Here is a 19,823-nt window from a genome sequence, read left to right as displayed (position 1 = left end):
ATATATATTAGATTTATATATAGTTCTATTCTAACATAGTTATTTTAACACAAAATTGGACTTTTCTGAAATAACATACCATTTCCTTTTCATATTTTAATTCTATGACTCAAATTATGCCTAAATATGGAATTTTGCAAAATTTATGGAGAAATTCACAAATTTATGTTGCTGCTTTTTTTCAGTTTGCGTCAAGAATAGTTCATTTCGGGAATTTCTTAATATATGGCAACCTATCTTCCTTTTCCGAAAGCGGAAAAAGTCACAATCATTTCTTTTTTCAAATAATGTTCTTTATATTATACAGTACAAAGTCTTTAATCCGGATGTCCATATACTGGAATGATCTATAATCCGGACCTCTAAGCTACAAACTTTCTGCTCAAGCATAAACACATAATGCATTTACGCATGCACATAATAACTTTACGCATGCGCATAATATGTTTATGCATGCGCGTTTAATGTATAACGGACGGTATAAGCTAGGCTAAAATTATCTAATTATCTATTTCAGTTAATGTTGCAGATTGTGTTGTTCCTTAATCTTCTAATTGGATCTGGCTTATTCTTTTTTGCAGACTGTTAGAGCAATTTTATAAAAAGTAAGTTTGAACTTTAGATTATGTCAAAAAGTATTTCAGATTCTGTAGCTGCCAAAGGATCTACAAAGCGAAAGCATGTTTCGATGTCCATCAAACAAAAAGTGGAATTGCTGGAAAAAATGGATTAAGGCATATCCTTTGTTTCTCTAAACATTCCGAAATATGCTTATGAATTTCGTGCTGCTCTTCAGGGGAGGGAAATGTTGCGGCACGCAATGAACTGGAAGCTGATCTGTCAGCACTATCCTCATCTTCAGGGCAGATGTTTTTATATTATTCGGCTTATAATTCCTTACTAAATGTAGTATTTCATCTTGATGTACTCCGCCTTTGATGTGATTTAAATCAAATTCCTCGTCATTATAAATATTAGGAATACACATCAAATAGATTTTTGGTTGCAATTTTCTAATTTCGACTCTAATTTCTAATTTCGTAATGTATGCTTTACACATGTGCGCATTGAAAGAAATGTTTAATAAAGTAAACAAATAAATATTAAGCTTTTTTTTTTTTGTAAATTTTGATATCCTTTAGATCATAATTCCTCTTTATTTCATAAATTACAGTTTCATATTTTTAATTTTATAATTTCTGCGTGCCGTCTTACCAGATTTAAACTGATGGTCTATAATCCAGAATCGCCGAAGTCCCAATGAGAGACCAGATTAAAGACTTTGTACTGTATTGTATTTTTAATTATAATTTTAATTATTTTAAGTAACTTTTTTCTTTTTTGAATTTCATTTTAGTCGTTTAAGTAGCATGGTTTCTTTTGAATAACTGTTTTAAAAATTTCTATTTACCCATTCAAAGTGTGTAGTTTAAATAAAAGGTGCATCGTTTATTTTTTTACTTTTTTTTCAAATAGTTTTCTTTATTATTATTTTTTTTTTATTATTATTATTTTTTTTTTTTTTTTTTTTTTTTTTTTTTTGTCATAGTTTTTATTTTAGGTAACTTTTTAATTTTTAGACTTTTATTTTTTGTTTGTGTTGCATTGTCTCTTCAGATCAGATAATTGTTTTAAAATTTTCTATTTATTCATTCGAACTGAGCATTTTAAATATATTTATTAATATAAATTTTCCAGGATTTCATTTTATTTATTTGAATTACGTTTCTTTTGGAAGAATACTTTGTGTCTCAGACTACTATGTGTCTGAAAACTGAATATATTAAAAGAGAAAATACAGTAAAGCAGAGTTAACACGCCTTTTAGTGTTCCGTTCAGAAAAGATATATTTAAATGAGAAAGATGTATAACCGACATTTTAACTTAGGATGACTTGCATATATTGCTTTAAATAGCTTTAACATTGTGCTCATTGCTTTACACAATTTTATACTACATTTAGTTTTTTAAAATGTTATTCATATTTAGTCAAATATTTTATTTTTGAAATCGCAAGAATTGAATATCATAAGATTAAAAAGTTTTAAATTAAAAAAAAATACTCAATTCTATGCAAAAATTAATTTTTTTCTTTTTAATGGCTTGCTTTTTTTCTTCAGGCATTCTGCAAGTATATTAAAAAGCATCTAACTTTTCGAAACACCTTGGTGTTTCTGACATTCATTTTTAATAAAGTTCTTGCCTTCCATTTCATAAAGGCCTACAAAGGTCCGAGTGGTAAAGTCGCTGAACACTGGTAGTTCGCTCCAGGGTTCAAATCTCGGCGAACGGGTTGGTTGCATGGTCGTTTTAGTGGTTTTTCTTATTGTAACATATATGCCAGCTGGTTTCCCTTAGAAATTTCTTCACGAAGGCATCCCTTCTTTTAAGCATATAGCTCTGCTTTGCCATAACTTAATAATCTAATTCAATCCATTTCATCAGTATTTGGTCAGTGTTTATCAATCTTTAGAGGCTAAGCATTTTGAAGGCATGAGATGAAAGGAAAGACTGAAGAGGGAAAACGTCTTTAGTCCACATACATCACTGAATAATGAATATTCAAATAATTTGACTAAGAACTCATGTGATTCTCTGCTTATGATGATATGATGTTTTATAATGTAATTAAAATTTTTACAAACATATAGTCAAAAACCAGTTGCACTTTTCGTTAATCTGTAATGATATCATTTTTGTCTTTTCTGTTAGCACAAGCTCAGTTGATGGTATTTGCTGGTGTATATGTCCAAGTGTTTTCTCTTTGAACACCCAAATTCCTTGAAGTATTCTGAAAGTATGTTCAAAAGCATCCAACTTTTCGAAACACATTTGTATTTCTGACAGCCAAATTCCCCTTCAAATTTTTGCTTACTTTTCTCCCTAATTTTCTTCTTTCCTTCTACATTTATTTTCAGTGCTCACCACAAGAAAATTAAGATTTTTTATTGTTACACTTTCATAAATTTTGCATTCTTATCAATTACATCAACTGTGTTTCAGTTAAAAACAGCTTTTTTATTTTCTAGGCATTTTAACCATAAATAAAGTTTAAAGCAAAGTCCAAAGAATAAATATTTTAATTAAAAGATTTTTTGCTAAATAACAATCCAACAAAAAACAGTCCAACAGTGTTTATTCTGTACCACTGAGTGATCTGATTATTATATGGGCTACAAGCAATCTAAATCATGTTAAAGATCATGTGTTTTATACAATCTATAATACGAGAGAAAATTAGCTACATAAAACATTCTTTTGATGAGGATTAATGTAAAAATTTATACTTATATAACTTTTAAAGCTTGGACATGACCCAAACTGTCAATGTTTGCTTAAAAGCATTGTGAAGAAAAAACACTAAGCAAACTTTCTCAGTTTTAGACAATTCAATTTAAATGCAGTCAAAGTAGCAGACGATAACACAGCGAAGATAAAAATTTACTCTTACAAATATTAAAAAAAGGGGGGGAAGAAATTTTAAAAAAGTTAAAAATTTGAATAATATCTATAATTTAAAAAAATAGTTTTCCATATAGTATTAATAAATATGTATCACGCATCATTGAGGGAAAAATTTCATATAATTAATTCTCAGTAAAAATTTATTTTAAATTTAAGGTTAAAAATAGCTGTGGCAATTCACTGTAACAAAAATCCCTAAACCACATTTGGTGTTATTATCATTCAAAAAAAAAGGTTTCAAATTTCAAAACACGGAAATATGTAAATTCGTGTATATCTTTGAAAATTTTGAATACAAAAACTCTAATTTTTTTGCAGGTATGCTTAGAACTACACCTACTTTAAGATGATGGTAAAACTTTTATAGGTTATAATTCAAGATTTTTTTTGAAAAATTTATAAAAATTATTTAAAAATAGAAATTTTTAAAATAAAACACAAAAAAATGGGGGAATTTTATTTGGAATGAACCTAAATTTTAAACTGTGAAAGAAAAAATCAAGAAAGTTTAATTTTAATAAAAAAAAAGAGAGATTATAATAAATATATGCCAAGTTCAATTAACATTGAGGAGCTAATTTTTTTAAAAACTATTCGTAAGAATTTTACAAAAGTTGGCAGTCTGGCATAATTTCAGTTGTAGAATCGATATATGTAAAAATATTGGCATGTTATTTCAGAAAACGTCCGATTTTGTGTCAAAATACCTATGTTAGAATTGTGTTATATATAAATCTAATATATATCCTAAGTCGCGCTTTCGAGACATGAAAAATGCAATTTGAATTTTGTGAATCGGCCCAGTAGAATGGTAGATATAGAATTGTCTTTTTTTTTTTTTTTTCCAGCAGAGTGCACACATCGATCTACTTTCACTTTAAAAAAATCAGAGAATTGCAAAAAACTCGACACCATACACAACCTCAGCGTTGCGCACTACCTTGGCTTTGCCCATGTACATAGGGATCTCTTTTCACTTCACTCATTTCAATCAGACATTGAATAAACTCTGCATTGCTCATATATTCAGAAATTCCGCCTGACTAACTCTTTAAATAAGAAGCTATAGCATATGTATAACTTGTTTTTAAGAAAAGGCATAGCAATATTATGTCATAAAAAGGCATTTCCAAGCCTAAGACAAGTAAACAACATATCGATTGACGCAGCCTATTCTAGAACTGAGCCAATAATTTTAACTCCAAAAACAGGCTATAAAAGGAAAATAAAAACAGAACTTTACAAGATCCCCTCCCAGAAAAACAAAAAATTAAAATTGTGAAACCATTAGCCTATGCAGTCATATTTAATGCGCAGTTTCCAGAGTGAGGGACGAAGACTCTGTTTCACGTGTCACTCCACTCTATGCAACATAAGTATCTACATAAAAAACATAACGGTTGATTATGTATACACTTATATAAGGACATTTTTTACTACCTTAGCTACATTTGAAGAATTTTTTTAAACTTTTTTTTTTCCTAATTTTAATGTTTTTCCATTCCTTTTTATGCACTTACCATTTTTTTAACAATTGTAATTTTGGTTTGTTTTTAAATTTTTTTTTTTTTTTTTTTTTTTTTTTTTTTTTTTTTTTTTTTACTGAGCAATGAAAACATCTAAAAGTTAAAGGTAAAGTTTTCCCAATCTACATGTCTTATAATCTCAAAAAAGACATTGCAGAAATCAATTTTCTTTTCATAGCAACTTTGTTCAAACATATACATAGCCAAGTGGAGAGACGCTTCATTTTGCCTATTATATGTTCGGAAATGTGTTTTTACATGTTTCCAAGTGCTTTCGATTGTATTGGTGTGAGCGCCCATACTTAGATCAACAAAGTTACGTGAATGATTAACAGTTAAATGATTAAATCCTTCTTTAGTCAACACATCGTGATTATAGCCTTTCCAACAATCCAAAATAATAGTAGTACCTGGCTCTATCCATTGTTTAATTAATGCAATTTAAGTTTTTTGACTCCACTCATGAACAGCCACCTAAAACACTTTTTCCGAATCGCCCTCTACACCCCCAAAAACCTACTGATCTTCGACATATGATTACAGCCGAAAACATCGCGGAGAAAATAACGCAAGGCGAAAACATCGTGGGAGAAAACTGTTGGCTTTTAGTTTTTCCTTATGCAAATTTTAATCGGAGGTCAATCGTTGGTAAATTAATGTGGTTGCCGCTGATTGGCTGAGTATTATATATGGCAAATGTGTTGTATTATGATTTAGCATTATGCTAGTTTTCTTTCACTCAAATGATTTTAAATGTAAGTGTTAGCTTAATTTATTTTAATTTATGGAATAAAGCATGATTAGTCTTAGCTTTATTTAAGGGAAGCAAAATATGCTTTGCTTTTATTGCCACTGCCAACAAAAAGAACGCAAAGAGAAAATGTCGCAGTCTTAAAACATCAGGGTACAAAACATTGTCATCGAAAATAAAGTGGTTAAAAAATTTCGCAGTTTAAAAATATTGTGGTAAAAAATAAAGTATCTACAAAACATAGCATGACAATAACATCACAGACATGCTTTAATAACTGTAAATGGATATTCCCATAATGATTTGTGAGCACAAGATGGAAAGAAGGATAATTTTTACTTTCATATTTTTTAATAACCAATAAGTTTTTGCTGAGAAAATAAGAAGGAAACTTAAGCATTGCAACTTATAGCACTTGATGGAATTTTAAACCAACATAGTTAACTAACAAAGGCCATTAATAAATAATTTTTATAAAGTTTTTACTGGTAGTTTTTCATGAAAAGTATAATCTATAAGTTGCATTTAATTTTCTGTGCTTAAGTTTCCTTCTTACTTTTCAGCAAAAATTTATTAGTTAATAAAAAAATGTGAAAGTAAAAATTATTCTTCTTTACATCTTGCGCTCACAAATCATTATAGGAATATCCATTTACAATTATTAAAACTTGAAAAAAGCATGTCTGCGATGATTTCTAGATACTTTATTTTTTACCACAATATTTTCAACAACGATGTTTTTAAACTGCGAAGTTTTTGAACCGCTTAATTTTCGACGACGATTTTTTGTACCACGATGTTTTAGAATTGCGATGTTTTCTCTTTGCAATGCATTCTCCCACGATGTTTTTGTAGCACGACGTTTTCGCCTTGCATTGTTTTCTCCGCGTTTTTATTGGCGGGCACCTCGACATAATGCCCTTTGTTGCACTTCCTTTTACCAAATTTTGATTCTTTTACTTCCACAACTTTGCCTACCTCACCAATTTTATTTGACATCAATTCAACATAATCTAGTACTTGTTCATTAACGAATTTACGCTAGTCTGCTAAAGTCAAAAAAAAAAAAAAAAAAGAGAGAAGGGAAAATCCTCTTCAATATTACAAGATGCCGTACCCTTAATTAATTCCTATGTTAAGGAAAAAATTCCCTGTAAATTTAGCTTACTACAGGCAAACTAAGATCCTAGCCTAATTGATTTCTCAACCCTACACCACTTCTTGCATCTCCAAATACTACCATTAAATGACTCTCCTTTTTTTTTTTTTTTTTTTTTTTTTTTGGACAAACCAACTCGCATGCCATGTTACATTTTTCACAACAAACGTTATCCTTCAATAATCCACAATCCATCAAAAATCCTCTAAAAAGTTCATACTCTCTTTTTAATTCATACATAAAATATCTGTTTGGAATGCCTGGCTTTCCCAAACTTTTACGCTTGTTTGAAAACTCCCACCTTAAATTTTCCTTTAAAATCTCCTGATATTTAATTACAGCATCACTAACAGCAGGTTTAGAGCAAGCCATAACTAAATGCAAAAATCTCACTTCCAAAGTAGCCAAAAAATATATCCAAAACAGTATTCTCCATTTTATCTGAGCATTAAATAATCGCTGATAACAGTGTTACGAATTGTGTTTTTAGATATTAATTTTAGTAGAATTCTAATTTAAAATGTTGTATTTCCCCGTGCAATGCAGTGCGAGACGAATTTTAAGAGAAATCTATGCCGGAAAAGTAATAGTACAGGGCACGGGCATTTAACTTTGAGTAAATGGATATCTCAGTAATTTATATTGAAATTGAATAAATGTAATTGACTACTATGTTAGCTGTAACCATAATTCCATCCTCTTTAGAAATCAGAAATTTACAGCTGTTTACATTGCGTTTGGCGAATAGTATGGGTTACCATATCATATCATTTATTGCCATTCTTGGTGATATTTTTTGCTTAAAATTCTAGGTGGGATTATACTAAAGCTGTGCCTTCCAAAATAATATAGAGCCATAACATTTGGTTTTAACATCCTTTTATTTGAAAAATAATTTGACACAAGAGTGAAACGGGTAAAAGTTTGAGGATTGAAGTGAATGCATTTAATTGCTTTTTAATGAGAGCTTATCTTCATAATGAGTTTATTCTCATTGCATTTGGCACATTTCCAAGAATATATTTAATGCTTATAAATGTAATATGTTGTTCTCAATTGCACACCTTTTGAATATTACCTTGTAATACACTTGTGGAAAAAATTAAGAGAATTTGCGCATTATTTTGAATTTTTGAAAAACTAATGGATGGATTTTTAATGATATTTGGTATAGATATACATTTATAACAGTAAAAGAGATGTACCATTCAAAATGCATTTTATGTACATATAATGTTCAGTAAAGCTTACAGTGTAGAGATGTCCAAAATCTATGTTGTGGTATCAAATTGAAAATGAATCTAATATGGAGTATGGTCCCCTCTCACAGCCAGACAAGGCTGCATAGCATGACAGGATACTGAACAAGAAGCAGTTGAGGAATTCCTTTAGCGACCAATTAGATAGTTATTCCGAATATAAACAGACATTCATGCCTTATTTTTAAATTTTAACTTTGTTTTGCTTAAATAGCATATATCAGTTATAAAAATATTTCATTTTAAAACTAATAGCATTTGAAATGAAGTATATTTTAGAACAAGTGCAGTAAATACTCTCTAAGACAACCACTCATGATTCCAGAAAATTTTGATTTTCTGGGAAGATAATTGCTTTATAGAGCTAATGTTAATTATGTTCTTATAAATACAGGCCATTTTCAGAAGTGACTGCTTCAAAAGGATTTACTGTAATCATTAGCTGTACTGTGAAGATATCTTATCTAGTGTCATAGAAAAATATATTTTTCATTTTGAATGATTCCACTTTTTTCAATCTGTATAATTAATTCTAATAAAAAATTTCTTCATTTTTAAATAAATCAACTGGAGCTTGAACTGAAATAGATATACATATTACAGAACATATTATCATAACATACCCGATTAATGTACTAGTGATCAGAAGGAAAAATTCATATAAAAATATGCATTTGTCATTTTACAGTTATAAGAAAATTGAATTCATTAGCACTTCATCATCCTGTTCATTTTCTTGATCTGTTATCCTCATTTCTTTCTTTTTGTTTAATATCTGAGGTACATGTTAGCATGGGTTGGTAAGAATACAAAGTCAACACAGCAGATTTTGAAAATACCATTTCTACAATTGCATTACTTATTGGTAAACTGTAAAATACTAAAGCAAATGCAACTATTTCTTTGAAACAGGATTGCCAAGAGCATGTTTAATTGTAAAAGCTTGGCTCTTGGCTCCAAAATAATGAATCACTATTTGGAATCCCAAAAGGAAAAATATCATTCCAGACAATGCTGAGTATTGTCTCTACTAACTTTCAGTTATATCTAATATAGATTCATTTCCAAGCTCTATGGGAAGATCAGAAAACAGAGGGCGAGTTCAGTGAAGTACCTACTGGATGAAAAGCTCTCAATTATTTTTAATGCTCTGTCATTTGGGAGAAACACATTTAAGAAGTTCTTGTGCATGCACTTTTAAAAAATTCATGACATCTTTCATAAATAATATTTTGAGATACTGTTGAAATTTCATTAGCTTTACTTGCTGTATGAGATTAAAAAAAAAAAAAAAGAAGAATCAAAGACAAAATTTTTTGTTGATAAATAAATAGACGCACAGGTCTGTCAACTGTAAGATTTGTATGTTCAGAGTAAATTATACTTCTGAGCACAGAAATTGTAAAATCGTCTGTGAGGAAGTCAAGTCTTAAAGTTCTCTGAATTTACAGTGATCAGCATGGTCACTTTGAAAAAGTAAATTGACTCTTTCAAAGTCTGATAAAATGAAATCTACAAATGTCAAGTACTGCTCATTTGTTGTATCTGTATACATTTTGTGGAGTTCTCTAGCTGGATGTTTATCACATGTTGATGAAACAACCCGGAAAAGAAGTTTTAAAGACTCCCACTGATTAAGAACTCTATTGATGCACTCGCTCCTTACTAGCCATCTGGTTGCAGAGAGAGGAATCAACTGCAGTGGATCCTTTTCATAATTTGTTTTCATACATAAATCTATATAAAATTCCTTTCTTACAGCGACTGTTGAAACCAATTATATGTTTCTCTAATCTAGATTAGATGGTAATTCTTCGAATGCATGTGAACTAACCAAGTGCAGAGAGTGACAAATGCATTTAATTAATATCAAGTTAGACATATCTTCCTTCATTGATGTAAAAAGTGAATGTTTTACTTCACATAGATTATATGCTGCATCAGTCCCAAGAGCAAAACAAATTCAATTTCTTAAATTCATGCCAGTATTCTGGGGAAAATCTCACATGCAAATACAATACATTAGCAGCAGGCCCTACAACTTCAACAAGCCCTAAAAATTTTGTTTCTATTTTATTTTATTTTTTGTTAAAGTAATGAATATATAATCATAAATGCTTGCAACATGAAACATCTGTTGACTTTTCCGTTATAAGAGAAAATGAGGATTTATTAATTGCTCCTTCTTTGAGCAAATCAGATGAAAATATTTTATCAATGCTATAGATTTTGTCCTGTGTAAGGTCTCAGATGACGAATTTGGTGGTATTTATTTATTGAAAATTACACTCAAATAATCAGTAGACCATATGGACGTATGGCAGACAATAAATACAGTTTCAATTTGACCTCATTTATACTGTCCACTTTTCAAAAGCAGTTTTAATACTACTTGGGGGAAGGATTTGTTGAGAGTTTTGCTTATGCTTTAAAGAATGACCATGCTTCATTAAATCTTTGTGTGCCTTCAGTTCACATTTAGATAACTGCAAAAAGCTTTAGTCTAGTTAGCTTTAGTTTTGTTCTTTCAAGCCAGTTCTCAAACATAAGTATTTTAAGCCAAGCATTTGGAAAGGTGATGTTAAATTTTTTCACATCACTCACAGTTCACACTTTAATTAACACTGTAGCTGTGCTCAAACGTAAATGTTTCACACCTATATACAGATTGCCTAAATATTAAACAAAGCAGTCAGTCAAACACATGAAAGCAGCAGTAACTAGGGCTGAAAACTTTTTTCACTTATGATCTCAGGAATGCCAGCTTCTATTTAAGCCTAAATAAAAAAATTTTAAAAGAAGTTTTATATTATTTGTTTATTTTTATAAATTACTTTTAATAGATACAATATTTTAACATGCAATCATTTTAAAGTATACTGGAAAAAATCTTTTAAAGTCGCAAAAGGTAGCACAAGAAAATGATGGAGTTGCAAAATTGCAAACACTAAAATTTTAGTAGCACAGATTTCTCAAAAGTAGAAAATTTACGAAAAATTGCATGATCTGGCAATATTGCTGTCTGGTGTGCTGCAATGAGTTGCCTGCTTTATTTATTATTGTAGACGAAAAAATTGTCGCACACATACCGGTACACAGGCGGATATCATAAAAAAAGTAAAAATGAGTTGTAGAAACCCTAATTTGTGTTTATTCACTGAAAACTCAGTATCGAATTTTTGGACTGAAATCATTACCTTGGCTCTATATATATATAGGTTGACTTGCCTATATATATCATTGCCTTGCTTATATATATAGGTTGGCAGGAGATAATAAAACTTATAATAAAATCACTGTTTGCTAGATTGGAATCTGATGGATCATACAATACATTCTCAGTCTTCTTCATTCTTTCTCCTCAAATTTCTTTCCTTTTCCCTTTCTTGATTTATTAAATCTTAACATACTTTGATTACAAGAGCTACATGATATGTTCAGTCTATAAAACAACAAAATTCATAAAAATTAACAAAATTCATAAAAATTGTTACAGCAGGCACCGTTGACTTTTTCAAGGTGAATTTATCGTTGTATATACTTAATAATACATGCACATAAAAAAAAAAATTGGTCGCATTTCGCTTTGTGCTGGTATCTGGGTTGGATGTAATTTCTATTTCATTAAAAATGAGAAAATTTTTGCATGGAATTTTATTGAAAACTAAAACTTTTTTATTTTGATCGCACAGTGGCAGGCACCATGGTGCTCACGGGCATAGGGGTTGGAAACCCCTGATCTCGACTGACTGCCACCATTTGCTAATGTTAAATTAAATTGGCAGTTTATGCCTCATGTGTAATCTGGTAAAATATATTTTGTCTTAATTTTTTTAATTTATTCTAGATTTAATAAAACAGTCATTCTTCTCAAGAAGTTTTATGTTGTATTAGTATTGCTACCTCTGTGTCAGCATTTATTAATGAAAGCACTAATAATTATTTCCCCATTGACAGAAAAATGCCTAAAAATGTTAATCAAAATGTAAAAGTAGTTTAGGATTTTACTAAGTTTTCCAAATTTTAAAATTCATTTTTAGGGAGAAATTGAATTGATCTCAATGATGAAACCAAAAGGTTTAAGCGAACAAGATACAGGAATGCTTGAATATATAGAGGATATCATTGGATCTAATCGCTTTATTAAACCTATTCAAAGTATGAATTCTAAAGTTGAAGAAACGAATGAAATAAGACTTGAAAAGGTAATTATTGATTATTTCATTAGTATACAAGTATATTTGAATTTATTTTTAAATTTTCAATGATAATAAATTATTTTTGTATTTTCTTTTAAAAAAAAATTATGATCTAAGCTGCTTTCGTGTTTTTAATCTCATTTAGGTATAAGAACTCAAAAAATATAAAAACATGTAATCAAACTGCTACTTGCTTTACTTGTCTGTAAAATTTATTATTATTTTAGCAGGAATGATTATGCAAAAATGTTAATGTGGGAAATGTATTGAAAATTTAAATTTTAATGATCTTTATAGACATGCTTGCTTTGCTGATTCCACTTTTGATATGTTTATTAATTACATTTTATACTTATTATTTCAGTTGAATCAGCTGAAAGTAATTGAGAAAGAGAGAGCAGAAGCAGAGAAACCCCGAAACAAAGCTATGGAATATATAAAACTGGCAAATAAAGTAGCACTGATGGAGAATTCTGCTCTTCAAGCAGAAATGTAAGTAATTTATATAATGTGATTATATGGGTTGGTTGCTGACTGCCGTGCTGTGAAGGGTCCGTGTTCGAATCCCATAGAGGACATAGATGTTTGTAAATGTATAATGTCGGTGCGGCATGACGGCACTCTAAATATGTGGCGAGCCAAAAGTCGTCTTGTGTGGTTTGGTGGAAATTGAGAATGGTGGGAGACCCTCGACCACCTTGCGGGCTCTTCATCAAAACTGGGGGTGAAACTGAGCTAAATCACACTGTTACCTGAATGGTGCTCGAGCTTGTTTTCAATGACAGACATATTCTAGCGCTCCTTGCCACGAGGAATTTCATGGGTTTGGGCTCATTACGTCAGACAAGTGAGTAAAAGCAGCAACGTGTGGGTTGGAAATTCATTACAAGTTTTGTTTTTATATTTACATTCTATAAATTCAGTGATGCTTCATTCATTTCTTGTTAGAGCTTCTTTTGAAGAAAATTGCCTTTTTATTGTATAATCATAATAAACCCTTTTCTCCTCCATGTATGTGTATTTTCTTTGGTTCTTTCTGATTTTTCCCCTACCCTGAAAAGTATTCATGAGGCAACCAAAATATTCAACCTATGACATAGTCAAAATGTATACCAAAATGCGGATTTTCACCTTCCAAATTCAACAGTCATTTTTCTGATTAGTGTTTGTTTTTGCACTGAGTATATATATATACATTTTTTTTTCTAGTAAGGAATTATAAGGGCAGTTCACTGGCTGATAAAAAAGAAAGCATTGTACTTCTTCAGAAAGTATCTTCTTTCCCCGCCCCAAGTGAAAACATTCTACTATGTACATAGGAAGAATATGTGTACTGTCAAATTTTTATAATTCTCCCTTTTTTGTGTATGTGATCAGACAAACAGAAACAGACTTTTGTGAAACTATGTGCATGAGAAGGATAATAGCATAGCATGCACAATACCAAAGTTGTACAGCTCTCTGATTTTTTTTAAGTGCAAATAGGTCAAGGTGTATGTAGGAAGAACAATAGAAAAAATTATGTAAGAATTTCTTGAAATGTTAAAGTATTTTATTGTGGCTGTTTTATGATTTTTAATTTTTACTGATTGATTGCTCTTTTATATAATTCTTAGTTTGCTGCCATTTTGAGACTGGTGGTCACCACGCTTTTTGCATAATATCGTGCCAAAAAATTAGTCACCAAAATGTTGATAACTTTCTTAGAAGGGGGGTGTAGATAATCAAGAAGTACCTTTTCTTTTCAAATGAATGTGCTAAATACTTTCTGATAATGTATATTTCAGAGGAATTTTATTTGTTAAATTTTTCTATCATTCTTTTTACTTACCAGTTATAATTTTTAAGGAAATTTATTTGCTAGAAATGTTACTGATAAAACCATATAGTACATAAATAAATCGTGAGTAATTTTATGAATTTTCCCCTTTAGTTAAGCAAGTATAATTTTACTCTTATTTTTTATTTACTGTAATAAAAAACATAAATACATATATATGAACCTACATATATGAACTTTAAGAATAAATGACATTCCTTGCATGTGGCAAAAAGATGAAAAAATAAGAAAAATGAAGGCAACGTGGTAAACTATTTATATTTCATTATTTAATGAAGAAATTAATCAACAACCTCTGTTGTAAGTCATATGCTTCTTCTGTGACGTCATGGAACAGATAACCATGGAACTCAGTAACCTATTTAGTATAACAGTTGCCCATCCTGGGGCCAGCATCTGTGACTCAATAACATGATGCCACTTCAAAGGCTGACACTAGTGTCACCTTATTAAACTGCAGTCAAATTCTGCTGTAAAGAAAGCTTTGGATATAATGAACAAACCTTTCAGCCCTGTCCTAGTGTCCTATGCATTTAATGTTATAGCAAGCCCCCAAAAATATGAAAATTGGATCTAACAATCTGTATGGAAATCTTCGATTGAAAACTGTTTTGTATATCGCATATTGTTATGAATTTTGTTTATAGATAGATAATTTTAGTGCAGTTACATATGAAATTTATTTTTCTGTGTAATGTAAATTGAAAAAAATGTAGAAAATAGCTTTGCTGGAAAAGTAAGAATACAGGAATAAGCTGGCAGTGGTTTTGATGACATTTTGGTCCGGTCTCTGTCTGTCAATAGATATTAAATTTAATAAATGTAAACTGGAGGCGGAAGGTATTTGTAGCGAATGCCTGCCTGAACTTTTATTTTATCCTGTAGGAACTTAAAAAAGTTTTTTTTCCTGTATCTGAGGAAAACAAAATCTGGAGGCGGAAGGAGTCAGTCTATAAAGAACTCTGATGGCAATGTCATAATTGAGTAATGCGCATGCAAAAAGAGATGAGGCTTCTTGTCGGACACGAATTGGAGAGTTGGGAAGCTCCACCAGCGAGCTAAGGTCTGGAGACTTTTGATTCGTCGATTGATGATGAATGCCATCTTGTTTAATGTCTCTGATCATGTCACCATCCTCAGACATCTCGTAACAGTTTTCTAAATGTATTAATTAAGTTTTGTATCTGTTGTTTGTGCTGTGAATAAAAAAGTGATGCATCACCAATACCAGTGTTACTTACCTTACAACTGAGCGTCGACAATGTAACAGACAAAAGAAATATTAGCTGCAACTGTTATTCGACACTCCTATTGCTTTCCAGTAGCTTTGAGAAGCAGGAAGTACTAGAAATATCTTGCTGATTGGGTGAAAGCTATATAAGGGCGGAGAGAGCATCTGCTCTCAGAGTTTGTTATTGTTACGAGTTGTTAGTTCAGTGTGAGATCGGAGTACTGAGATATCTCTGGGTTAGCTTTCTCTTTAAAGGCACTTTGCGTTGTCTTGAGTTTAGCATTCTTAGTAGTTTGAAGTGTAACTGTTGATTGTACTCTGTGATACTGAGAACAACTTGCATGAGTATTTCTATGGAAAATTCCAGAACTTTGCAATGTTTCTTTTTATAAAATAAATTTTGTTAACCTATCATCGGACCTGTGTGCATTCAGTCTAATACAAAACCATATGCCTGCAATAATATTTTCTCCAGAATTTCTGTATGTTTTAACATAAAAGAATATTAACTGTTAAATTCATCCATGTTTAGAATATTAAAATCCATATTCCATCCATAATGGAAAACACCTTTACATTATTTTCTTTAGCCTCCACTTTTCGAAACAAACACTATGCAAGATAGGTGTAGGAACTCACCCTTCCCCCTCCATTCATGTTCGTTTAGTTAATTAAGGAGGAATAAGAATAGGATAAGCATATCTTGGAACACCATATTGTGCTTATGACAACTAAACCACGAAACACGAATATGTTCGCTGTCTCTGATTCTATTAAAATTCTTTGATTGAGTTGCCGGACAGAACTCTATTGAAGGCTGAAGCTGTGATGGAAACTTTGAAATTTTTGTTGTTCAGGGAAAGGCATGAAACTCGTGGCATTATAGTTAATTCTTCTTTTAGGGAGAGAAAATCGTTTATCTTTATTAGTTACCCCCCCCAAGTATAAATGCCTTCCAAGTTTTATCCTCTAGATAGGAGTTCTGCATTCTTTTAGCTCTTTTTGCAAGACATAAGATATTCTTCATAAAGGCTACTGAAGCTTTGTGTTGCAAGCATATGTACCTTAGAAGATATAATTGTGTTCTCACTGAATATTGGATAAGATATGCTGGTGATGAAATTATCTTACTTTTTTATATTTTATAGAACAAAACTCTCAAGTGTTCTTTGACCAAATTTGTTGTTCTCTCCAGTCTCTGGTACTGTGTGAAAAATTCATCCAGATGGCAAGCTTTGATATAGCATCTACATTGAAGATAATGTGAACATTATTTGAAAAACATAAACTGGATGTGGATTGATATCTGGCAGAAACACAATTTATTCAAATCTACAGTTGGTACTATATGAAAAACATCAAAGCTTTAGAATTTCTGCTCAAGGAAGAAATTTGGATATGAGGAAAAAGTTGAGAAAGGTGGAACTTGGAGATATTAAAGAAGCATTGCTGAAATGGTTCACCACTCGGTCTAATCTGACAGTATCTGGAAAAGTGCTTACAACAACAGCCAGTAAATTTGCCAGAACTTTGAAAAAACTGGAAAAGAACCAAACAAAAAATTTAATAATAGTGCATAATAATAATTGCAGTTCAATCTTAACATGTTTTTTTAATTAGATTCATTATTCATTTCTTCTGGTAGATGTAACAGTGATCAATTTGTTTTTTCTTTATGTATCATTCAAATTTTACACGTTCTTGTGAGATTTTCCATTTTCTTATCAGATTGGATATATTGAACAAAATTTCCAGTCCTCTGACGTTCGTTATAGTGGAGTTTAACTATATATAGATTAAACCCTCCTTAACACAGAATAGCTTAAAGCGAGCACTCGGTTAACATAAAAAATAATTTGGGCTGTAACAGTGATGTAGATGAACTTATAGAAAGTTTTATCTATTAATGCAAATTTCAGTTATTGTAAATTACGAATTTTTTTTAGCCCGTTGCATTATTAGATTTTTTTTTAAAAATGTAACACAAATTTTCAGAGTTTTTCATATTTTTTCCTGTTTCTCTGCTAGGGCTGCACTAATGTTCTGTAATATTTAATTGAAACCATCGCAGAATACATTGTATTCTTTAAAACATAGCCAGCAAGAGGAATATTGCTCGCTAATTGCAGTTATCTCATCAACATAAGATTTAATTGGATTAAGAATGAGCTTCAACCAACAAATGCAATTCTGTATTCAAATGTGCTTTTTTATTCTTTAAAAGTTAACTGGTAGGCCTAATTTAAATTTCGAAAAATTCTGAATTAATTAGGTAAAATTACTTGGTCTTCTTGTTCCAGTGGTTTGTATAGGAAGTTATTTTCTTCTGTTCGTCCTGAAAATGAGTAGAATGCAGCACATCAAAGGAATAAGGCTGGTTAAAATTTAAATGAATTGCTTTTACAATAAAATATTTACATAGATTTACTGGACTGTAGTTTAATTACGTATGAATTTACGTATAAAACAAATAAAGATTATGAAGAAGGAGCAAAACACTGGGTGCATAAGTATGACCAAATGAGAGAAAAGTATGCCTAGTGTGATGTCTACAGTATGGAGGGAACTGGATTTTTTCTTACTATGTTTTCCTAAGTTGTACCCTTGGAATAAAAGTTGGCAAGTGCCGTGGTGGAGCATGCAGTAAACGATGTTTAACTGTTGTCCTAGTGTGTAATACGAATGGTAATGGTAAACGCCATCCATAGATGATTGGTAAATCTGAGAAACCTCTCTCTCTCTCTCTCTTCTTTTTTTTTTTTTTTTTTTTTTTTTTAATTATTGCTTTGCCTTCCATCTGTTCTCACCATAAGAAAGTTTGAGTCAATAGCTTATCATTTTGTAAGTGGCTTCTTCATTTTAATAGTTGAATAATGATTCAAAATAGGTATGTTTTTATGACATGGAAGAGGTGTGCAGCCCATAACATACATGATATGAAGTTAACTAATGCAAAGATTCATTTTCTCCTGCCAAAGGCACAAAAAGACATCTTCTAACTTAAGATTAAGGCATTATTTCAGTTGTGAAGAGGTCTTTATCACAAGCAAGTTGTGAGAACTACAATTCACACTGCTAAAAAGGAGATGGAGACTCAATAAAAGCTATCACTGCACCCTGAAAATTTGTGTCATCACAGCACATACATAACTATTTTATCAGAGCCTGGAAATATAAATGCACTAATCTTGTTGACGAGTTAGATGGTGACAATTCTTACTACAGATGATATGTTGCCACGTGTGCTACATTGGAACCTAATGTACAAGCAGTTGTATCTGAGGTGCAAGAAATGTCATCAGAAGAAAGTGACAAGGACAGTAGCATTCCACCCACCTGCCAGGAATATTACATTCCTTGGATACTTAAGGAACAGTTTGCTCCAACATCCGAATTGACCAAATTTTTACAGAAAGCATGAATACAGTCAGCCATAAAGTGACCAGGCACTTTTGTTGCCATCTGCAACAGCACAATATACAGGCATTTTTCACCAAAAATTCATCTGTGAGGGCATTTTTCAAGTAACAGTACAGTAATTAATGTAGTATTGTAGTGCTTTCTACAACGGCATACATACCATATTGTAGTAATTATGAAACTATATATACTGTATATCATTAATGTGTAGAAAAAAACTGTTCTAAAAGTAAAATTTGAGCTCCCAGTTTATACGAATGTTTTCATCATGAATCGTGATTCCCCCCCCTTTAGTGGTGTTGATGAGGGTTTTCTGCCCTTTGATGCTATTTGAACTAACATCTGCTATCCAACTGAAACTGAATGAGTTGTCATCGAAGAAAGAAATATGGGCTTACTGTACTGTTGTTTGATGATTTCAAACTTATTTTCTACTTTGTTGATTATAAGACCTTCTTTCAAGTCTTCCACATGTAACATCACTGAAATGTTATCTTTGAAACATGATGAAATTTATTATTACTTTACTTAAAAGTGTCTCCTCCCTTGTTTTATTTATTAATTTTCTTAAGAATATTATATGTTGTTTGATTTTGAAATGGCATCTTCAGATTTCTTTTCTTTTTGCAAATGCTCATGTATTATTTCTTTTATTAAAATATCCTTAGAACGTGATTTTATTGGAATATGAATTTCATTTTCTGATGCCTTTTTGTTACCATTAGTTTTTATTCTCCTGGTTTTTCATTGTCTCTAAAATATACTCACCATTTAAGTATCCGAAACACTGCAACACCATTACCAATTGCATGAAACTCCTCTCATGCTACATTACTTACATCAGCATCATAATTTGGCCTGTGGTTCGCTGCTTTGCTGATTAAAGAAAAGTTTGTTTTTGCTGGGAGTATTGTAGATTGAGGCTAGATGCATGCTTTGAAAGTTGTGTGTTTGAATTTCTGTTATAGTCTAG

The 19,823-nt window shown here is 30.9% G+C and overlaps 1 protein-coding gene across 1 annotated transcript in view; it reads left to right on the top strand.

Annotated features, from left to right (window-relative positions):
- Positions 1–19,823, top strand: part of LOC118186856 (structural maintenance of chromosomes protein 4-like) — a 139,421-nt gene that overhangs the window by 24,228 nt on the left and 95,370 nt on the right. Inside the window, exons 6-7 of the mRNA XM_085823565.1 lie at positions 12,201–12,365; positions 12,724–12,851. Of these exons, the coding sequence (XP_085679691.1) occupies positions 12,201–12,365; positions 12,724–12,851 (293 nt within the window). The remainder of the gene's footprint in view (positions 1–12,200; positions 12,366–12,723; positions 12,852–19,823) is intronic.

This window comes from Stegodyphus dumicola, chromosome 9 (genome assembly GCF_044657685.1).
Source record: "Stegodyphus dumicola isolate Sdum_Otavi_A_Nest chromosome 9, ASM4465768v1".
NCBI lineage: Eukaryota > Metazoa > Arthropoda > Arachnida > Araneae > Eresidae > Stegodyphus > Stegodyphus dumicola.
The sequence above is the reverse complement of the archived record's forward strand: the minus strand, read 5'-3'. Positions and strand labels throughout refer to the sequence as shown.